The sequence below is a fragment of the Macrotis lagotis genome, chromosome 4, assembly GCF_037893015.1.
Source record: "Macrotis lagotis isolate mMagLag1 chromosome 4, bilby.v1.9.chrom.fasta, whole genome shotgun sequence".
NCBI lineage: Eukaryota > Metazoa > Chordata > Mammalia > Peramelemorphia > Peramelidae > Macrotis > Macrotis lagotis.
This window is the reverse complement of record NC_133661.1, coordinates 42,670,578-42,693,885: the sequence shown is the minus strand read 5'-3', so window position 1 is coordinate 42,693,885 and position 23,308 is coordinate 42,670,578. Positions and strand designations below refer to the sequence as shown.

General features: G+C 33.0%; 2 protein-coding genes across 10 annotated transcripts in view; both read right to left on the bottom strand.

Moving 5' to 3' along the window:
- Positions 1-23,308, bottom strand: part of LOC141520794 (olfactory receptor 13A1-like) — a 396,576-nt gene that overhangs the window by 211,810 nt on the left and 161,458 nt on the right. For all 9 annotated transcript variants that reach the window (XR_012477738.1, XR_012477736.1, XR_012477735.1 and 6 more), the window contains 2 exons: positions 7,616-7,796; positions 5,264-5,385 (listed from right to left, as the gene is read on the bottom strand). The gene's annotated coding sequence lies outside the window, so the exon portion shown is untranslated. The remainder of the gene's footprint in view (positions 1-5,263; positions 5,386-7,615; positions 7,797-23,308) is intronic.
- Positions 5,673-6,795, bottom strand: LOC141523050 (olfactory receptor 13A1-like). Its single transcript, XM_074236336.1, has one exon. It carries the CDS (start codon positions 6,691-6,693, stop codon positions 5,758-5,760), a length of 936 nt encoding a protein of 311 aa, XP_074092437.1. The 5' UTR covers positions 6,694-6,795; the 3' UTR covers positions 5,673-5,757.

Here is a 23,308-nt window from a genome sequence, read left to right as displayed (position 1 = left end):
TTGAAGCCTTCACAATACAATCAGGTATAAAGCAAGGACGTCCCTTATCACCTCTATTATTTGATATTATACTAGAAATGTTAGCTTGAGCATTAAGAGAAGATAAAAGAATCTAAAGGGTTTTGAATAGGCAATGAGGAAGCAAAACTTTCATTCTTTCCAGATGATATGATACTATATTTAGAAAATCCTAGAGAATCAACTAAAAAACTACTTGAAACTATTAACAACTTTAGCAATGTTACAGTATAAAAACTAAGCCAGAATAAACCATCAGCATTTCTATATATTACTAACAAAGTACAACAACAAGAAATAAAAAAGAGATTTCATTTAAAACATCTGGGCAATGTAAAATACTTACAAGTTGTACCTGCCCCCCCCCCCGCCAAAAAAAAAAAACAACAGGAATTCATAGAGTTGAATGAATATTAATTCCTCATAGGTAGGCCAATTCAGCATTATAAAAGTGAAAATTCTATCTCAATTAATCTTATTCAGTGTCATACCACTCAAACTATCAGGCACATACTACATTATAGTAAAGAAACAGAAATATTTGAAAATTTATGATAAACCCAAAGATCCAAGCTTATGGAACAAAATTTATTATTTGAGCCAAACTGTTGGGAAAGCTAAAAAATGGTATGGTAGAAACTAGTTAGAGACCAACATGTCACACCACACACCAAGATCAAAACAAAATAGGCACATAATTTACCCATAAGGGGTGATACTATAAGCCAATTAAGTGAGAATGAAATAGTTTATCTATGGATAAGCGAAGAATTTAAGATGAAAGAAAATAGAGAAAGAATTATAAAATGTAAAACTGATCATTATCTATATAAAATTAGAAAGGTTTTGCAAAAATAAAACCAATTCAATCAAAATTATAAGGATAAAAATTTAAGGATAAGAATTAATTATTAGTTCAAATTGTTAGGAAAATTGGAAAGCAATATGACAGAAACTGGACATAATCCATTAATTTACATCATTTACCAAATTAAAATCAAAATGAATACAAGACTGAGATATAACAATATTATAAAAACATTAGAACATGGAACATTTACTTATCAAAGTTATGGAGAGAGACAAACAATTTGTAAATGAACAAGATTGAGAAAGCAAAGCTAGAGGTAAAATGTATGATTTTGATTGCATTAAATTGTAAAGTTCAATGTACAAATTAAAGAAATGTAACCAAAATACAAATAAAGCAAAAAATTAAGGGGAGGGGAATTAGATATCTAAATTTAATTTATTTAAATTTATTTAAATTATCAGATGAAGATCTCATATCAAAAATATCCAAATAATTAAAAATACTTTTCACAAATAATGTCAAAGTTAAACAATTGTAGAAATATCAATTGCTCATATGTAGGTAAAGCTAATATAATAAAAAATGACAATTCTACATTAATTGTATTATGTATTCAATCTACCAAAAACTATTTTACAAAGCTAGAAAAAATAAAAACAAACTTCTTTTGGATGAACATGAAGTCAAAAATAATAAGAGAGGTGGCTAGGTGGCACAGTGAATAGAGCACCGGCCCTGGAGTCAGGAGTACCTGAGTTCAAATTCGCTCTCAGACATTTAATAATTACCTAGCCCTGTGGCCTTGGGCAAGCCACTTAACCCCATTGCCTTGCAAAATCTAAAAAACAAAACAAAACAAAAAAAACCCCAACAAAACAAAAATAATAACAAAATTAATGAAAAAAATTGCAAAGGAAGGTGGCCAAATCAGGTCTCATACTATATAATAAAAGCAGCAGTCATCGAAACATTCTGATAATAGCTAAGAAATAGAAAAGCAGATCAGTGAAATAGATTAAGAAAAAAAGAAATACTCAGCAAATGGCTATAGTAATCTATGTGTGATAAATTCAAATATTCTTGTTTCTGGATGAAAATTCACAATTAGACAAAAACTGCTAAGTAAACTGGAAAATACTATAGCCAAAACTGTGCATAGATCAAGATCTCACACCCTATATCAAAATAAGGTCAAAGTGGATACAAGATTTAGAAAAGGGTGATACCATAAACCAATTGGGTTTTAAATTAAATTTAAAAGGTTTTCTAGGGCAGCTAGGTGGCGCAGTGGTTAAAGCACTGGCCCTGGAGTCAGGAGTACCCGGGTTCAAATCCGGTCTCAGACACTTAATAATTACCTAGCTGTGTGGCCTTGGGCAAGCCACTTAACCCCATTTGCCTTGCAAAAAACCTAAAAAAACAGTGTCTGCAAAAAAAAAACAATGATGTCAAGATTGAAAAGAATTCAGTAAGTTAGGACATTATTTTTATAGCTAGTGCTTTTGATAAAAGACTCATTTCTGAAATATATGGAGAACTGAATCAGACTATACGAATAAAATTTATTCTACAATTAATAGTCAAATGATACAAATGGATATTTTGAAATGAAGAAATTAAAACTATATATAATCATATGAAAAAAATGCTGCAAATAATTATTGATTACAAAAAGGCAAATTAAAACAACTTTTGAGGTACCACCTCACACCTATCAATTTGATGCAAAACGAAAATGATCAATGTTGGAGAGGATATTGGAAAATGGGGACATTAACACATTGTTGATAGAGTTGTAAACTGAGTCAACCACTCTAGAGAACAATTTGGAACTATACTCAAAGGACAACACAATTGTGCTTATCATCTGATCCAGCAATACTGATATTATGCCTATATTCCAGAGATCACTAAAAAAAAGTAAAAAGACCCAGATGTACAAAAAGATTTATCTCAGCTCTTTTTGTAGTATCAAAGTATTGGAAATTGAGGGATATAGATAAATTTGGGAATGACTTTATAAGTTATGGTATATGAATATGCTGGAGAACTATTGTTCTGCAAGAAATCATGAATAGTTGAACTTTAGAAAAGCTTCGAAAGACTTGCATGAATTGATAATGAATTAAGTGAGCAAAAGAAGAATAGCATTGTACATATTAATAGCAACATTGTGTGATGCTCAACTTTGATGAATTTAGTTCCTCTCAGTAATACAATGGTCAAAGACAATTCTAAATAACTTTTGATTCACATCCAGAAAAGAACATTTCAAATCTGAATGCAAACGAAAGCATACTATTTTCAATATTTAAAATTCGCTATATGCTATGGTTTTTTCCTCTCATATTTTTTTTTACCTTTTGTTTTGAATCCTTCACAACAAGAATAATATGGTAGTATATCAGACATGATAGTATATGTACAATCTATATAAGATTGTCCAGGACTATGGGGAGGGGAAAGGGAAGGGTAAGGTTGAAATTTGTGAAATTCAAAAGCTTGCAAAAGGATGAATACTGAAAATTACTTTTGCATGTTATTAGAAAAAATAAATAAAATTACATCCATATTCATATATACATATATATATATATATAAAGTATTTTGTCAGATCTATAAGAATTCAAGTCATTCACCAATCTATAAATGGTCAAAGGATATGAACAGGAACAGATAGTTTTCCAGTAAAGAAATCAAAATAATTTAGTCATATAAAAATGTTCTGAATTATAACTGATTAGAGAAATGTAATTTCAAACAACTTTGAGACATTTTATACCTACCTAAAATGTTAAAAAGATTAAAGAAGAGAAAATTATTAAAGGATATTTGGAAAATGTGGGAAACTAAATTCATTGTTGGTAGAATTGTGAACTTGTCCAGCCCTTTCTGCAAAGTAATCTAGAATTGTGCCCAAACACTTAATTAAACTTTGAAACAAGACCACTATTAGGTCTATTTCAAAAGTTGATTAAGAGCAAAAGGAAAAGAACCTTTGGTTTCTAAAATGTATATTATAGCCCTCTTTGTGGTAGTAAAAAATTGGAAATTCCCCGATTGATGGGGAATGGATGAGCAAGTTGTGATATACATTACAATAGAATACTTCTGTCCTAGAAGAAAATATCTTAATGATCCCAGAAAAATATTGTTAGGCTTGCATGAAACTGTTGTATACTTGCTTGAAATATTGTTATAATTGCATGAAATAAAGAAAAGTGGAATGAGCAGAACCAAGAAAGCAACTGCATGCAGTAAGAGTGATATTGTCTTAAAAACAATGTATATATTTGCATCTAATCATAACTTCCTCTAGGGCAGGTGCAGGGAGGGAGAGAAAAGATAAAAAAAAAGAAAAGAAAAGAAATTTACATTATATTTGTATTGTATATTTGAAAGGAGTAACAAGTTGTGCAGAGAAAATCTACAGTTTCATATGCAACCATCTGTTTTATTATACATTATGGAAATATTTGTTTTATTTCAAAAATTAAAATAAAATTTAAAAAGCCCATAGTAGGGATCTAATAACTATTTTCTAACTGATCTGACAAAAAAAGACTCAAAACTCATATTCACTTCCCTTTAAGTTTTCCATCCACAAAGCTATTGTGAAATGTACATTGAAAAATGAAGCACTCAAAGGACCTATACTCAAATACTACCTCTGTCACAAATTGCCTTGATCACCCTGAACCAATCACTCAGTTCTCTGGGATTCAGTTTTCCCATCTATAAGGAGAGTAGGTAGAACTAAATAGCCTTTGAGTCCCTCCCAACTATAAATCTACAATGCTATAGAATTCTTTCTGTGAATTTAGCCTAGATATATAGGTAAGAACCCAAAATAATTTCCAATGTATCATTGATATTCAAGACTTAAGAAAATACCAATAAAACACTGGTAAGGCCACTGTTTGTCCAGCAGATATCTTCTTAACTGCTCATTCCAACTATTACTTCTCTCTACTGTTAATATCCAGAGAAGTTGAAACATCCCTAAATATTGTTGATTAACACTATTTATGCTGGAACCCTACCCTACCATTCAAAGGCAGCCAAATCTAGGAGGAAAAACATATAAGAGATGAGGAAGAAGAAGTCACATAAGAAAAAAATGAAGTTGAGCTTTGGAACATATAGAAATCTCAGAATCTATGGTAGAAGGAATTATAATTATCTTCCAGATTGCCTAAATCATTAATACAATTGGAAAACTTATAGCTAGTTGAACTTTGATTTAATATTACCTGAAGAGTGGGGAATGAACTAGGTAAAATGCTATAGGCCCATACTATTCCAAAAATCTATGGTTCTTTCATGAGGAAGAGATTATGAGTCCCTGATGTTTCAAAACCCAGAACATAATACAATTTGAAAAGGTTAATCAAAAGAAGTGATAAAACAATATAAAATAAATTGCTATACCTGGGCTCAGCACTGGTGATCACAGTTTATTTGTAGTAACTTTGACTTTGCTTCTTTGTATGACTTTTTAGAGGAGTTCTTGAGTTTTTTGTGTCACAGAATACTTTAGTTTTCTGTAAAATCTTTTCAAAATAATCATTTTAGATAAAATGGATAGAATTATAAGAGAGACAAGCAAATTATATAATTTATATATCTTTAACATTTGCAAATTACTTTAAAATATTATTTCATTTTATCTTCACAATTCTGAAGAGTAAGAGTTATTACTATCCCTTGGAAACTGAGACAAAGAGTAATTAATGACAATCTCAAGCTGGTGCCTGGGCTGGTTATTGATTCAATCTTCCTGACTCCAGGTCCATTAGTCTAACAAACTCTTACTATATTGAAGTATAGTTGTCAAGAAAAATGTTTTAAGTTCATGGATGTCTAGTTAAGACTCCTTGACTTAGAGAAATGATCTATAATCTGCACTGACATTTCAAGACATCTTAAAATGAGAACAACCTCACAAAGAGCTTACTGAGGGCTGATTTGACATCTTTGTTCCTCAGAGTATAAATTAATGGATTTATAGCAGGGCTCAGGGTGGAATACATCACAGCAACAGCCTTCACTTTTTCAGGAGAATAGCTTATACTTGGACTTATATAGGCAAAAAATGCAGCAAAATAATATATGGTGACCACCATGAGATGGGAGGAACAGGTAGAGAATGCCCTCTTCTTTCCTTCTTCAGAGCGGATCTTCAAGATGTTGATGATGATAAAGCCATAGGACATGATGGTCAGAAAGAAATTGGCACCACCCAAGAGGAGATCTGTCACAAGTGTCATAAGCTCATTCACCTTTGTTGAGGAGCAAGAGAGTGGCAGGATTGGGGGGATCTCACAGAAAAAGTGATTAATAACATTAGGACCACAGAAAGACAATTGTAACAGCATTGCTGTGTGGATTGAAGAATTCAGTCCACCCATAATCCACACTGCAGCTACCAACAACCCACAGATCTTGTTGTTCATCAGAGTGTTATAATGTAGAGGTCGACAAATAGCCACATACCGATCATAGGCCATAGCTGTGAAAAGAAGGAGCTCAGAACCCAAAGCCCAAGAAAAGATATAAATCTGGGTCATACACCCAACAAAGGAGATGACTTTCTTCTCCTTCAACAGGTTCTCCAATAATTTGGGCACCACTGTGGTTGTACAAATGATATCTAACAAGGCCAAGTTGATCAGGAAAAAATACATGGGTGTGTGAAGCCCTGAAGTGACCCAAATTGAAGCAATGATGAGGGAGTTACCAATAAGAGTCAGGGTATAGAAGAACAGAAAGAGGAAAAAAATGAGGAATTCAAGGTGAGGGTTTTCCGAGAAGTCCTGTAGGATGAATTCAGTGACTAATGTCTGGTTCTTAAGAGCCATGGGTTTGGGGGATTGATTAGTCCAAAACAGCTAGAAGACTGTGTACCTGATGAGTACATGGAGCCCTTGTGGAGAGTAAACAAAGCCTGAGAAAGGAAAAACAATAATGATTTCTTTTATTGGCTGATTTTAACCAAAATGCTGTGACAAGTCTTAATGAGCACCATTAATGGAAATGTAGAAGTACAGCAGCTATTACAAGAATCTAAAATAGTACCAGCTGGATTATCAACATTTCCATTAATGTTCAATCACTGAGAAATTTCATCTGGAGTGAGAAGTCATTCAGTCAAGAAGGAAAAAGTAAGACTGGATGAACACTAGATGAGATGACTTCTATTCACCCTTTCCTCTTTTTACAGGAAAAAACAATGAACTCCAATGAAATGACCTCACCAAGGACACAAAGGTTCTAAATTACTGAGTTAAGATTGATCTCAGATTAGATTACAGGCAAGAATCACCCAGAAACAATGAATACAATTTTACAGGGGGAAAATTAACATTTAGCAAACATTTAACAAAATAGAAGACTTTCATGAACTTCTAATTAAAAGTCCAAAGCTGAATAAAAATTGAACAATAACTAAAAGACTCAAGAGAACATAAAAAAGTAAAACAAGAAACAAGAAAAAAATCAAGAAATTTGAGGTTAAATTGTTTATATTTCTATGTGGCATGTTAATATTTGAAACTCTAAACAGTTTTAATACTCTAAGAAAATAGAAGGGGTAGATGAAGATAGAAGATATGAATATAAAGTAACTTTGATATGATGAAAGCTCAAAAAAAATATAAAGGGGTGAGAAAGAAAAGGACACAGGAAGAAGAAAAATTAGATGAATTGGGCATAGTTATAATTCCCCCATTCCCACCCCAAAGGCAATAGGTGATGAAAAGTCTTAATAGGAATAGAGAATACCTTCCCTTGTCTCGATAATATCCATCTTCTCTCAGCAGTTCCATAGGGTTGGGAATAGGTTCCATAGGGTTGGGAACCCTTATAAAGCAGCTTTAGTTACATGTGGTATAGCAAAATGAATACTTTCCTCTTTCTCAGTCCTCTCCATCTTCAACCTCAGGAATATGAAGTGCAAAACTCCCTAAAAAAGAAATTCTGCAATCTATAACTGAAGTTCTTAACTTGTATTCATGAGAGAACCTATTGCTTTTAATATTTTGATAACTATTTTAATATAATCGTCTTTGAAATTCCAGAGATACCAGAGATAATGAATGTCATATCTCTCAATACAGTCAATTGCCCATAATTGTTTCTCTCTGTGAAAAATTTTTATATTAATTTCTCCAAGATTCATTTATAAGGATAGTTTTTTTTATATTAGTGGCTTTTTAGTTATAAATACATATAAGTCTTCTTTAAAAGAGGAAGATGAGGTGCAGTGGATAGAGTCCTGGCCCTGGAGTCAAGAGGACTTAAGTTCAAATTCAGTCATAGACTTATAATAATTGCCCAACGATGTGACCTTGAGCAAATCACTTAACCCCACTGCCTTGTAAAAACTAAAAAAAAAAAAAAAAAAAAAAAAAAAAAAAAAAAAAAAGAGGAAGATGAATATGAATATATAGTGATCAAAGTTTGGAATGGAAGAAGATTCAGGAATTGAAGTTGATTTTTATCCAGTCATCCAGACTACATTATCTTTTCCTGCACCACCATTTCTGAGTCATCTAGGTTAGCCTAAGAGCAACACTTTTCATTATCTGGCAAAAAAATACTTGCTAATTAGTTGGAAGGTTGCTTGATTACAGGAACTTCAATTAGAATCATAGAATGCAGTTGGAAAATTGCTAAGAACTTCTCCACTCCAACGTTTTCATTTTACTACTAAGGAAACTAAGGAATAAAAATAGTAAATGACTTGGGAGAGATAACACACTTAGATGTCTGTGGTTGATATTTATGCATTTTGTGCTATGTATGTATATTACATAAATGCATGTATTAAAATACATATATATGCATATATATATCTATATCTATATATATATATCTATCTATATATATATATACTTTTATATACAGATAAACAGAGGCAGTTGCTTAAGAACTAATGATGGTCAACTAGGAGAAAGTTCAAAAGATCCAACATTAATAATAAAGGTAATAAAGGATAAGTCTTGAAGTTAGACACTTCATTCCAAAATCAGATATCTATTGACTGTAACTATGGGCAAGTCACCAAACCCTCTCAATATCTCACATAACTCTCTAAGCCAATTAATTCCAGTCTTCTATAATGGAAGTATTAGGGTTTCACACTTATAAAATTAAATCTAAAACAAATTAATCTAATTGGAAGGAATTTGTAAGAATTTAATTAAGCTGATATTTCATTAGCCATGGTGGGAGAGCAGGGAAAAATTAATTTATAAACTAATATAAAGCAGTATATATTATAGTGAAAATTATAGTAGAGGTCCTTTTATTTCTAATGACACATTTTCGAGATAGAAAATTGAGATCTAGGTCATGTGATCCTATTTTTAAAGACTAAAGTGATCAAAGAGATATATTCCAATACAAAATTTTTGCATATGAGGAAACTGAAGCTGAAAGATCTTGTGACTTTCTAAATGTTACACAGGTAGTTAGGTTGGCAAACCAGTATTAAAAGCCAGACCATTGTTCTCTCTTCTACTTTCAAGCTATCTCTTGGTAATTTCTTGACAATGCCTTTCTTTTTGAGTAAATTCCATAAAAGTCAACAGTCATGAAGTTGGTGCTCACCTGAACTCTTTCATAAATAATATCAAATGTAGGTAGTTCTCTTGCAGTCTCCTGGATGTTAAATTTGAGCCTTGCCATTAAAAACGTTTGGAGAGGGGATCATTTTAGGCTATTCAGGACCAATGATATACAAAGATATGCTTATGCTAAGATTTCTGACCAACTGTAGGAAGTAATATTTGAGGAAGCAAAAAGTGAACTAGCTTTTAAGAAAATAGACAGCACAGTGTCTAAAGGGGATAAATTCACATTTGTCACAAGGGATTTTCTCAATCAACTTTCTGTGCGAAGGACCCTGAAGGAGCAATTAGCTGATGGTGATGGTATCATGACTATTGTTGATGTAAAACACAATTCCAGGTGAATTCTCCAGGAGAAAAATTTCTAAAACCATTCATAGAACTTTAGAATAGGAAGAATTATAAATGATCATTGATCTCATTTTCAGGAGACTGAAACAGAGGAGTAAATCAGTTGGAGAGATGAAGTCAGAAACTAGGCTTCCTGCTTCCTAGTCTGATGATCCCTAAAATATATGATCCTGATTTCTAAAAGAGCTATTATAAGCAACACTGTACTGATATTCCATCTTTACCAACTGTGATTTGTAGAGAAATTGAAAGGTAATAGAAAGCACCAGGGAATAAAAGATGTGTAGCTAGCCTCTGTGTCACCACTAACTGGCTATAGCAAGTTCTTTCTTTTTCGCTGGACCTCAGGGGCAGGGACTGTCTTTTATCTATGTCTGAAATATAACAGATGATGAATAAATTTAAATTGATTGAATAATCTGTAAGATTTTATTCCCCAGGCTTAGAAAGTCAGAGCAGGAGAGTTTAAGAGGCATATTTCCTGAATCCCCAAAAAAAGGAAGATGAACTGAATTCAGTCACAACATTTATTGCTGTGAGTGAGAGTTGGACACTTTGTCTAAGAAGAGCAAGTTGACAAATCTTATTGTTACCTGGGGGGCATTTTTGTTTTCTAATTGTGTGTGGCCATGAGGCTGGGTAACAATGGAAGACAGTATTTCAGAGACCTTAAAGTGTATTGACATGAGTGGCTCTCAAGGGAATATGCAATACTGCCTTAAATCAGAAAGGGCAGCCACAACAAGGCAGAAATTCAAAAGATGTTGAGAATAAAAATGAAAATCAAGGGCTCTAGAGGCCCATCCAGAGACCCAACTAGAGAGATGAAGAGAATCAATGACAGCAAATTGCATATGGAGCAAATTGGTAATCAGAAGGGAGTTCAAAGGCTTTGTCAAAGTTGTAGAAGTGGAACTAGAACTAGGGAAACAGTCAGTTTCTTGGAGGAGAATTTGCAGAGATCCTTGAAAGAGAAATTCAGGATACAAGGGATGTTTCTCAGAAATGTTCCTTTACCTTAAAGCATTACTGTTCTGAAAATATATTTTTCTGAAAAAATTTTCTATTGATATATATTGAGTGACTGAGAATAATTTCATTTTTGACTTTTCCTGGCTAATTACTTTGTTAGCATATCTCAATTAAATATTTCTTTAAAGGGGATTTCTTACATTTTTTGGTAAATTATGTAAGAATTTAATGAAATAACCTGGTGCTGTAAAGTGACAGAAGGTATGATTTCAGAGAAACTGCAGAAGACTTATATGAAGTGATGCAAAATGAATAAAATAATTACTAGAAAAACAACACTGAAAAAGTAAACAACTTTGAAAGATATAAGAATTGTAATGAATGTAATGGCCACTCATAATTTTAGAGGACTTATGATGAAGAATGTTACCCATTGTCCAGCAAAGAGTGGACAAAATAAACTTAAAGAATGAAAGATATTCTTTGGATATGTAAATTGAGGAAACTTATTTTTTGACTATGCCAATAAGTTCAAGTTCCTTTTTTATTGTTTTACTTCAGTGATGAGGAGAATGAGAAGGGGAAAAAATACAAAAAATTATCTGAAAAAAAGCAGATTATACACACACACACACACACACACACACACACACACACACACACACACACAGACACACAGACAAACAGACATATAGTTGGTGTTCTTAAATAGTAATTGGGTAAACAAATTTAATATGTAAATTTCTAAAATTTTTCATATTCATCTGACCATTTTTTTACAATGTAGATATTCTAGTCACACTGGAATTTATGCACTGAAAAAAGGAAGCAGAACATTGTATACATTAACATTAAAATTGTGTGATGATCAACTGTGATTCATTTAGCTTTGCTGAGCAGCAAAATGATCAAGTACACTTCTAAAGAACTTGTGATCCATATCCAGAGAAGAACCTGTGGAGTCTGAATGCACACCAAAGCATACTATTTTCAATTTTAAAAATGTGTTTCATATGTTATGCTTATCTTCCTCTATTTTTCCCTTTTTTCGATTGCTTAAACAACATGACAAATAAGGAAATCTGTTTAACATAATTATACAACATGTATAAACTATATCAGATTACTCACTGTCAAGCAGAATGGGAAGGATGACAGGGAGAATAATATGAAACTCTCAGTCTTAGAAAATATAAATGTTGAACACTGTTTTCATAAGTAGTTGCAAAAATAAATAAATAATGTATTAAAATGAAAAGATTAAAAAAAAAAAAAAGAAAAGCTAAATGCTATCCACCTCAGCATTCTTCTACAATGCTGTTTTCTTGAGGGAAGTAACTTGCTTTTGAGTTTAAGCACCAAGAGGACAGGGTGAGTATGCTTGTTTTTGAAATGTAAAGGTGGATTGAATTCTTTTCTTAATTTAAGGAGAGTCAGGCAAGATTTTCTTTTCAAATTATAAAGGACTAAAGAGGGTAGGACAAGTCTTCCTTTCCAAGTCTAAAGAGGACACATTCCAGTCTTCACAATAGATGAGAAAAACAAACTTTGAACCAGAAAATGGTTTATAAAAACATAGTAATTATTATATTTAACAGGGGAAAAAATAAAAGAAATTTTATAGATGGAAAATAGCATACTTTGATCTGCATCCATGGTTCTTTCTCTGGATATGGATGGTATTTTCCATCACAAGATTTAGGGATATTTTAAGCAGTGCTCCATGGATGCCCCATGCTGGATGTCTTCCTTCCACAATTAATATAAGAAAATAAAATAAGCTTCATAAAAAATTCTATCCACCTCAAGAGAGAAAACTGATGAATCCTAAATAAAAATTGGAGCATACTTTTCTCTTTGTTTTTCTCATGTACATTTTTTCTCTTTTGCAACATAGCTAATATGGAAATACCTTTTATATGCCCTCATATGCATAATTAATATCATAATATCTGTCTTCCCAAAGAAGTAGAAAAGAGAAAAAGAAAGAGATTTGGGCACAGATTTTTTAAAATATATTTTATTTATTTTCCAATTATATACAATAGCCGTTTCTACCTATCATTTTTGTAAAGTTTTGAATTTTATGATTTTCCCCAACCTCCCTTCCCTCCCCTTATCCCCCTACAGAAGGCAGTCTGATATTTTTACATTGTTTCTATGCTACACATAGATCAAAATTGAATGTGTTGAGAGAAAAATCATATTCTTGAGGAAAGAATAAAATATAAGAGATAGCAAAATTATGTAGTGCATAAGACAACTTTAAAAAATATTGAAGGTAATAGTCTTTGGTCTTTGTTTAAATCCACAGTTCTTTCTTTGGATACAGATGGTTTTCTCCACTGCAGATACCCTAAAATTGTCCCTGATTATTGTACTGATGAAATGAGCAAGACAATTAAATTTGATCATCACCCCCATGTTGCTCTTATGGTGTACAATGTTTTTCTGGTTCTGCTCATCTCACTCAGCCTCAGTTCATGCAGATCCCTCCAGGTTTCTCTGAATTCCCTTCTCTCCTGGTTTCTAATAGAACAATAGTGTTCCATAATGTACACATACCACAATTTGTTCAGCCATTCCCCAACTGATGGACATTTATTCAATTTCCAATTCTTTGCTACCACAAACACAGCAACTATGACTACTTTTGTACAAGTGATGTTTTTACCATTTTCATGAATTCTTCAGGATATAGATCCAGTATTTGAATTTCTCTAATTAGAAATGATTTAGAGCAATATCTCATTTGACTGTAGATCACTTTGATTTCCTCATCTGTAAATTGCCTCTGCATATCGTTTGACCATTTGTCAATTGGGGAATGGCTTGTTTTTTTAATAAATTTGACTCGGTTCTCTATATATTTTAGAAATGAGTCCTTTGTCAGAAATACTAGTTGTAAAAATTGTTTCCCAATTTACTATATTTCTTTTGATCTTGGTTACAGTGATTTTGTTTGTACAAAAGCCTTTTTAAGTTAGTGTAATCAAATTTATCTAGTTTGTTTTTAATGATGTTCTCCATCTCTTCCTTGGTCATAAAGTGCTTCACTTTCCACAGATCTGATAGGTGAACTATTCCTTGATCTCCTATTTGGCTTATAATAGTTTTTTATGTCTAAATCTTAGAGATCTTATCTTGGTATAGGGTGTGAGGTGTTGGTCTAATCCAAGTTTCTGCCATACTAACTTCCAATTTTCCCAATAGATTATATCAAAGAGAGAGTTTTTATCCCAGAAGCTGGACTCTTTGGATTTATCAAACAGCAGATTACTATAATCATTACTGCTGTTTTTTTTTTTACACCTAGTTTATTCCACTGATCCACCATTTTATTTCTTGGCCAATACCAGACAGTTTTGATAACTGCTGCTTTACAATAAAATTTTAGATCTGGTAGGGCTAAGCCACCTTCTTTTGAACTTTTTTTTCCATTAAATCCCTGGATATTCTTGATTTTTTGTTTTTCCATAATAATTTAGATACAATTTTTTCTAGCTGATTAAAGTAATTTTTTGGAAGTTTGGCAAAGCCCTAAATAAGTAGTTTAATTTAAGTAGAATTGTCAATTTTATTATATTAGTTCAGTCTATCCATGACCAGTTGATATTTGCCCAGTTATTTAAAACTCATTTTATTTTTGTGAGAAGTGTTTTAAAGTTATTTTCAGAGTTTCTGAGTCTGCCTGTCTGAAGTTATTTTAAATGAGATTTCTCTTTCTAGCTCTTGCTGCTATATCTTGCTAGTCATATATAGAAATGCTGAGGATTTATGAAGGTTTATTTTATATCCTGTGACTTTGCTAAAATTTCTAATTGTTTCTAGTAGTTTCTTAGATTTTTTTTTAGGATTCTCTAGATATACAATCATGTTATCTTCAAAGAATGATAGTTTTGTTTCTTCCTTTCTAGTTTTAATTCCTTCAATTTCTTTTTCTTCTCTTATTGCTGAAGGCAACATTTCTAATACAATATTGAATAGTAGTGTTGACAACAGGCATCCTTATTCCCCCCTACCACCCCAATCTTATTAGGAATGCCTCTAGCTTATCCTCATTGGATATAAAGCTTGTTGATGGTTTCAGATAGATAGTGTCTTTTATTCCAAGGAACAATCCATTTATTCCTACTTTCTCTCTCTAGTGTTTTTAGTAAGATTGGGAGCTGTATTTTGTCAAAGACTTTTTCAGCATCTATAGAGAAAATCATATGATTTCTCTTAGGTTTGTTATTGATACAGACAATTATACTAACAGTTTTCCTAATACTGAACCAACCCTGCATGCCTGGAATAAATTCAGCTTGGTCATAGTGTATTTTCCTAGTGATAACTTAGTCTAATCATTTTGCTAAGATTTTATTTAATATTTTTGCCTCCATACTCATTAGGGAAATTGGCCTATAATTTTCTTTCTCTGTTTTGATTTCTCCTGCTTTAGGTATCAGCACCATACTACTGTCATAGAAGGAGCTAGGATATTTAGAATATACCAAAAAATCTACTTGACATTTATAACAACTTTAGCTTAGTAAATAAACCAACATAAATCCTCAGCATTTCCAAGTATTACCAACAAAATCTGGTAAAAAATTAAAAACAGAAATTCCAATTAAAATAACTGTAGACTATATAACATATCTGAGAATCTATCTGGCAAGACAAACCCAGAAATTATATGAACACAGCTATAAAATAATTTTAGTATGAAAAAAGTCAGATGTATAATATTAATTGCTCAAAGGTAGCACAGTTCTACATAATAAAAATCACAATTCTTCTAAGTCTATGTATTCAGTGCTATACCAAACCATGAAAATTATTTTGTAGAACTAGAAAGAATGAAAAAAAAACCCATATCTCCAAGGTCAAATGCTAAAGGATATCAAGCGAATGAATGAAAAAAATGCAAAAGAAGGAGGGCTAACTGTAAAGGATCTCAAACTGAATAATAAAGTAATAATTATCAAAACAATCTGACACTTGCTAAGAATTAGAATAATGGATCAGTGCACTAGATCAGGTACAAATTACATTATAGTAAAGGACCATAGTAATTTAGAATATGATAAATCCCATGATCCAAACTTTGGAAAACCAGAAAACAATATACCAAGATAAGTTCAAAATAAGTATATGATTTACACATAAAAAGTAAAATCATAAGCAAGTTAAGTGAACATGGCATAGTTAATCTATCAGATTTATGAATAAGAGAATTTAAGACCAAAAAAGACAGAGCATTATAAAATGTAAAAGTGATCCTTTTGATTTTAAAAAATTAAAAAGTTTTATACAAACAAAACCAATGCAACCAAAATTGTAAGGATAAGAATTTGGGGACAAAAATTCATTATTTGGCTCAAATTGTTGGGAAAATTAGAAACTGGGCATAAACTAATATTTTACACCAATTTACCAAGTTAAAGTCAAAATGAGTATATTGCCAAGACATAAAGAATAATATTACAAGGAAATTAGAAAAAATAGAACATATTGCTTATTCTACTAGGGAAGACAAAATAATTCATAAATAAACAAGAGATAGAAAGCAAAAGGAATAATTTTATTACATTTAATTTTTAAAATTATGTATAAATAAAGAAAGCAGAAAACTGGAGGAAAAATTTTAGATACTTTCTTAGATAAAAGTCATATAAAAACATATGAAGAAATTGTCAAGTATATTATAATATATATAATTCCCCTATTGATAAATGATCAAAGGATATGAAAAGAAAGTTTTGTTTTCCTATTTATTTATTTTCATCCATATGCACATGTATATTTCTAAGTTTCAAATTTTCCTTCCACCCTCCCTTCCCACCCACCCCCTTCCCTTAGTGGTGAACAGTAAAGTTAGCATTGTACACACATATTTTTTATAAACATGCTTACAAATTAGTCATTTTTGGAATGAGGAATTGAGATTAAGGGAAAGAGATACACAAGAGATAGTTTTTATAAACAGATTCTGAAGAGTTTAGGGTTTTTTGGTTTTGTTTTTCTTCCTCTGGATGGGGATAACATTATCCATAGCTGATCTAATTTAGTTGTCCTAGCTCTCTGAACTGCTGAGAGGAGTTGCTTCCATCAAGGTTGTTCATCTCACAATGTTGTTGATGGGTACATTACTCTCTTGCTTTACTCCCTTTGCTCAGCATCAGATCAATAAGTCATTCCATGCTTCTCTAGAGTCCGATCATTTTTGGTTTCTTAAAGAACAATATTATTCCATAGCATTCATGTACCATAACTTGTTCAGCCATTCCCCAATTGATGGGCATCTCCTCAATTTCCAGTTCTTTGCCACTACAAAAAGAACTGCTATGAATATTTTGGAACGTGCGGAAGGTTTCTCATTTTTTTTTTAATAATTTTTCTTAAATATAGACCTAGAATTGGAATTGCTGGGTCAAAGGGTATGAGCAGTTTTATTGCTCTTTGAGCATAGTAAACAGACAGTTTTTCAGTGAAGAAATCAAAACATTTTATAGTTATATCAAAAATGCTCCAATCATAATTGATTAGAGGTGGTTATGCTTAACAAGCTGCATGAAATAATTGAAGGAGAAAATAGAAAGAAATTTTTTGAAGGAAATGTGGAAAAATTATGACAGTAATTTATTGTTGGTGGAACTGTGAAGTGAACCAGCCAATTTGCAGTGCAATCTGGAATTATATCCAAAGAGTAATTACAGGGTTTTTAGAAGCAGCAATACCGCTACTAAGTTGATTTCCAAAGATGATTAGGGAAAAAGGAAAAGAACCTATAGTTTGTAAATCATTAATAACAGCCCACCTTGTGTGGCAAAGAACTGGAAATTGTAAGGGTGGCCCATCAATTGGGGAATGGCTAAGTAAGTTGTGGTACATAATTGAAATGTAATACAACTATGCTAGAAGAAATGATGAACATCTAAAATCTCAGTGACCTAGGAAAAACATGGATATACTTATATGACATAATGAAAAGTGAGTTAAACCAAGAAAACACTGTATGAAATAATAGAAATATTACCTTAGAAATGATACTGAATGAACAAGTTATTTTGATAATTATAAATATCCAAATTAACCATAAAAATTATATTAAGAAACATACTACTTACATTCAGAGAAAGAATTGACAAATAAAAATATATAATAGAAAAATTTTACATACATTTACCTATTTGTATAAAATAATAGTAATAATCTCTAGGCAATTGAGAAGTGGTCAGTAGAAGGAAAAAAAGGAAATTTACAAGATTATTTTGTTTTAGGGGTGGCTAGGTGGCACAGTGAATAGAGCACCAGCCCTGAAGTCAGGCGTACCTGAGTTCAAATCCAGTCTCAGACACTTAATAATTACCTAGCTGTGTGGCCTTAACCACAAGTCAATTAACCCCATAGCCTTGCAAAAAAAATGATTATTTTGTTTTAAATTTGAAAGAAATAACAAGTCTTCAATTGGAGATTAAGTTTCATGTGCATTCACTTTTTATTATATATTTTATATTATGGAAATGTTTGCATTATTCTAAAATTTAAAATAAAATAAATTTTAAAAACACATTTCAGGAACCATATAAATGTTTCCTAATTTGATCTGTAAAGAAAAGACTCAGGAGTCATAACTCAGATCTTTATACACTACTCAGTCACACTTAAAATGTTTGTCCTTCATTCTCAAAAAAAAAACAAAACAAAAATCCACAATATCAGGGAGGTGATGCTATGACAAGCACTTGAATTGAATTTGAGTGGGGGGGGGGGGGCTGTGCTAAGTCATCAGTCACACTTTCTCCTCCAGAGGCGTGTAGGTCCAGTGGCCAGATATGAATAAAGGTAACTGGAGATTGCCTTGAAAGTATGACAATAAGGATTAAGTAACTTGCCCAAGGTCACACAGCTATTAAGAGTCAAATGTCTGAGGCTGGAATCAATCCCTAGTCCTCCTGACTCCAAGGTTAATGCTCTATCCACCGCATCACCTAGCTGCCTATGTGGTATTTTGAAAATGGAAGCAATCAAATGACCTGTGCCCAAAAACTGCCTGTCACCTACTTCTTGGATAACCCTGACCAATCACTCAATTCTCTAGGACTCAGTTTTCTAATCTATAAAGAAAGTGGGTAGGACTATTTGAGTTCCTTATCAACTCTATATCTGTAATTCTATAACATTCTTTCTCTGAACCTAGCCTAGGTATATAGACAAGCACTCAAGAATTCCAGGTGTCTTCGATATTCAATATACTGTTCCCTCTACTTTAGCCTTAGGAGATTTATGAAAATCATTTTTTCCATGGGAACTGCCAGAGCTCTGGATAAAGGCAGCCCATTTCTCAGCTGCTCAGCTCAGTCACTATTTCTCTCTGCTGCCTGTTCACACCCAGAGAGTTTGAAGCATCCCTGAGCAATAGCAATTGTCACTACTTTTCCTGGGACACTGACCAACCATGCAAGCCAGCTTCAAAGGCAGCCCCTATCTGCTAAATCTAGGAGGATAAAGAAACCATATAAGAAAAAAATAAGTTGAGTGTGGAATCCTCTGGGAATCACAGAAGCTAAAGGAGAAGGAATTCTAATTGTTTTCTAAATTTCACAAGTCTTTATTACCATTGAAACCATACAGCTAGGTTGATTTTTTTATGTAGTTTTATGTTAAAACAAGGGGATGAATTAGGTAAAATGCTATGGTCCTTTCCCATTTTAAGAATCTAGAGTTCAGGGGCAGCTAGGTGGCACAGTGGATAGAGCACTGGCCCTGGAGTTGGGAGGGCCTGATTTCAAATTCAATCTCAGACACATAATAATTGCCTAGCTGTGTGACCTTGGGCAAGTCACTTAACCCCACTGCCTTGTAAAAAAAACTAAGAAAAAAAGAATCTAGGGTTCTCTCAAGTGAAAGACAATATGAGTCACTGATATTTCAAACACCAGAACATGATACACTTTGATCAAAAGAAATAAGGTAAAAATATAATATATATATATATAAATATATAAATACATATGTATAATAGTAGGTATACCTAAGTCATCAGCACTATGATCACAAAGTTTACATTAGTAGCAATTTTCATTTCCCTTTCATTACAAATACTCAGAGATCTTAATTTTTTTGTGCCCTGGAACACTTTGTTATTCCAGTAAAGTTTATGGTCACATTTCCAAAAAAATTCTTTTACATAAAATATGTAGGATTACAAAAGAAATAATAATAATGATAATACTAGTAATATCATTCATTTTATTCTAATGTTAAATATTAACTCATTGAATCTTCAAATCAACCCTGACAAGCAAGAGCTTTCCTCTTTTTCTATTTGAGGAAACAGGCATGGAGGAGTTTATGACTTGCTCCATGATGGTAAGTGTCTGAGCCTGGGATTGTACTCAGGGTTTCCTGACTCCAAATCTAGTAGCCTCTGTGCAACATTCTTATTATATAGGAATAGAGTTATGAAAAAAAAGGAAGTACCTATAATCTGATTTGATACCTCAAGGCACCCTAAAATGAGAACCACTTCACAAAGAGTTTTCTGAGGGCTGCTTTGACATCCTTGTTCCTCAGAGTATAAATTAGTGGATTTAGAGAAGGGCTCAGAGTTGTATATAGCACAGCTACAGCCTTCCCTTTTTCTGGAGAATAGTTGTTACTAGGACTTATATAGGCACAAAATACAGAAAAATAGTACATAGTGACCACCATGAGGTGGGAGGAACAGGTAGAGAATGCTTTCTTCTTCCCCTCTTCAGACCGGATCTTCAAGATGTTGGCAATGATAAAACCATAGGACGTTGTGGTCAGAAAAAAATTGGCACCACCCAGAAGGAGATCGGCCACAAGTGCCATAAGCTCATTCACCTTTGTTGAGGAGCAAGAGAGTGGCAGGATTGGGGGGATCTCACAGAAAAAGTGTTCAATGATATTAGGACCACAGAAAGACAATCTTGCCATCATTGCTGTGTGAATTCCAGAATTCAGCCCACCCACAATCCACACCACAGCCACCAACACCCCACAGATCTTGTTGTTCATCAGAGTGCTATAATGCAGGGGTCGGCAAATAGCCACATACCGGTCATAAGCCATCGCTGTGAAAAGAATGAGCTCAGAACCCACAGCCCAAGAGAAGACATAATTCTGGGTCATGCAATCAAAAAAGGAGATGACTTTCTTCTCCTCCAACAGGTTTTCCAACAATTTGGGTACAACTGAGGTTATGCAAATGATATCCAACAAGGCCAAGTTGATCAGGAAAAGATACATGGGTGTGTGAAGACTTGAAGTGACCCAAACTGAAGCAATAATGAGGGAGTTGCCAATAACCGCCAGAATATAGAAAAATAGGAAGAGGCAAAAGGCAAGGATTTCAAGGTGAGGGTTTTCAGAGAAACCCTGTAGGAGGAATTCAATCACCAATGTCTGGTTATTAAAAGTCATGGGTTTGGGGGATTGATCAGCCAAAGGCATAGGGTATTTTGAAAAGTTCAAAGTGGCTAGAAGGCCACTAGTGACTATTGTGTCCCTGATATGTTACTGATGGGTACACTGAGTCCTTGTGGAGAACAAAAAAAAACCTAAGAAAGGAAGAAAAAGGATAACTTATTGGCTGATTTTAACCAAAAATCTGTGACAAGACAATATACACCAAGGTGGAAAATGAAGGAGTACGATTACAATATTGAAAGAAGAAATCAATACAGTCAGTTCAGTAAGAGTGAGGCATGGATAATGCCAAGGACATGCATGTGATAATTTTGTGATTTTTTTCATTGTATTTTCTTTTTCCTCACATCCACAATTTATAAAAATTATACTATTTAGTTACCATTAGCATAGAACAATGGGGTCACATAGGGGATCATAAAACTCTAAGGAAAACAGAGGACTAGACAATTCTTTCCTGAGCTACAGACTGTGATAGGGAAGAGTCTGTGGAGACATACAATACTAAGGGAAGAAAAAACAAGTTCTCACAAAAACAGGAATAGGCTCCTTTGGGTCTTCTGCTTCTGCAAAACAATCTGAAAGCAGTTGCTGCTCAGGCTTCATGTCAATATAAGAAAGTCAGTGATCTAAGGTAGCTAAACACAAAGACAATGACTAGCAAAAAATTGTAGTCATTTGATGATATATACAATAAAATATTCATGTAGTAAAACAATAAAATATATCTCTCACTTGACATTTAGTCTTGCCTCTTCACCTATCTAGACATTTCCATCAGGATATCCCACAGATATCTTAAAATTAACAAGTCAAAAACTGAACTTATCATTTTGCCCTCTAAACCCTCTCCCTCCTGAACTTCCTTAACACTTATGAAGTCATTCCTTTTCTCCCAGGAAGCCCGGCTTACATCCCAAGTATCATTCTTGCATTTTTCCAAATCTCCTTTCACTATATTCAATTTGTCTTACTGATTTTACTTTGAAAACTTCTTTGTAAGTAGCGTAAGCCTCATAATAGTTCATAAGTTTCATAATGATACTTCATAAATATCTTCTCTCCTTTGACACTGCGATGATCCTAATGCAGCCTCTCATCTTTTGCCAACTAGACTATTTTCAAACCTTCTGTTGGATTCTCTTCTTCAATGCTCCCCATACTTCTCCTTCCACTCTCTCCATTAAAATATCAAATTCTTAATTTATCATGTCACCTTCCACCTTATTCAATAAGCTGCTTTCTTCCCTATCTTCACTAGAATCAAATATAAAATCCTCTGATTCTCAAGGTCCTTCACAATCTGCACCCCCTCCTCCACATTCTCCAATAGTCTTATACATTTTACCTTCATACAAGTCTGTGTGGTTCAGTGACCCTGACTTCCTTGTTGTCCCTCTCACAAAATTCTCTTTTCCCAGACTTTGAATATTTTTCCTAGTTGTTTCTGAGACCTGGAATGCTGTCTCTCCTCATTGCTAGTTTCTTTCATTCTGTGCTTCCCTCAAGTTCCAGCTAAAATTCCACCTTATGCAAGAAGTCTTTTATGACTAATCTTAATGGTAGTGGTTTCCCTTTGAGATTATCTCCAATTTATTGTATCTATATCTTGTTTTCTCCCTTATTAGACAGTGAGTTCCTGGACAACATGCAGATGAGGAAGGAAGAGTATTCCAAAAGTAGGAAACTGCAGCAAAAATACTTAATGGGGTGTTGTGAGAGAAACAAGAAGTCCTGTGCCACTGAATCTTAGAGAAAATGAGATCTAGAATTGTTGAGAAATTAGATCTATGAAAACTGAAAAGGTATATCTAATTGAGAAGATCTTTGAATGTCAGACAAAGAATTTCATTTCTGACTCCAAAGGTGATAGGGATATAAAAAGAGTTTATTCCTGGTAAGGTCAGGTCTTCATTTTCAGGATATTAATTTCACATTTGAGTAGAGGATGAACTGGAATAGGGAGACACTTGAGGCAGGGTCCGACTGGCAGACTACTTCAATAGACTTAAATAGTAACAAATGGAATGATAAATTATCAACATTTCCATATATGTTCAATCAATGTGCATTTTCA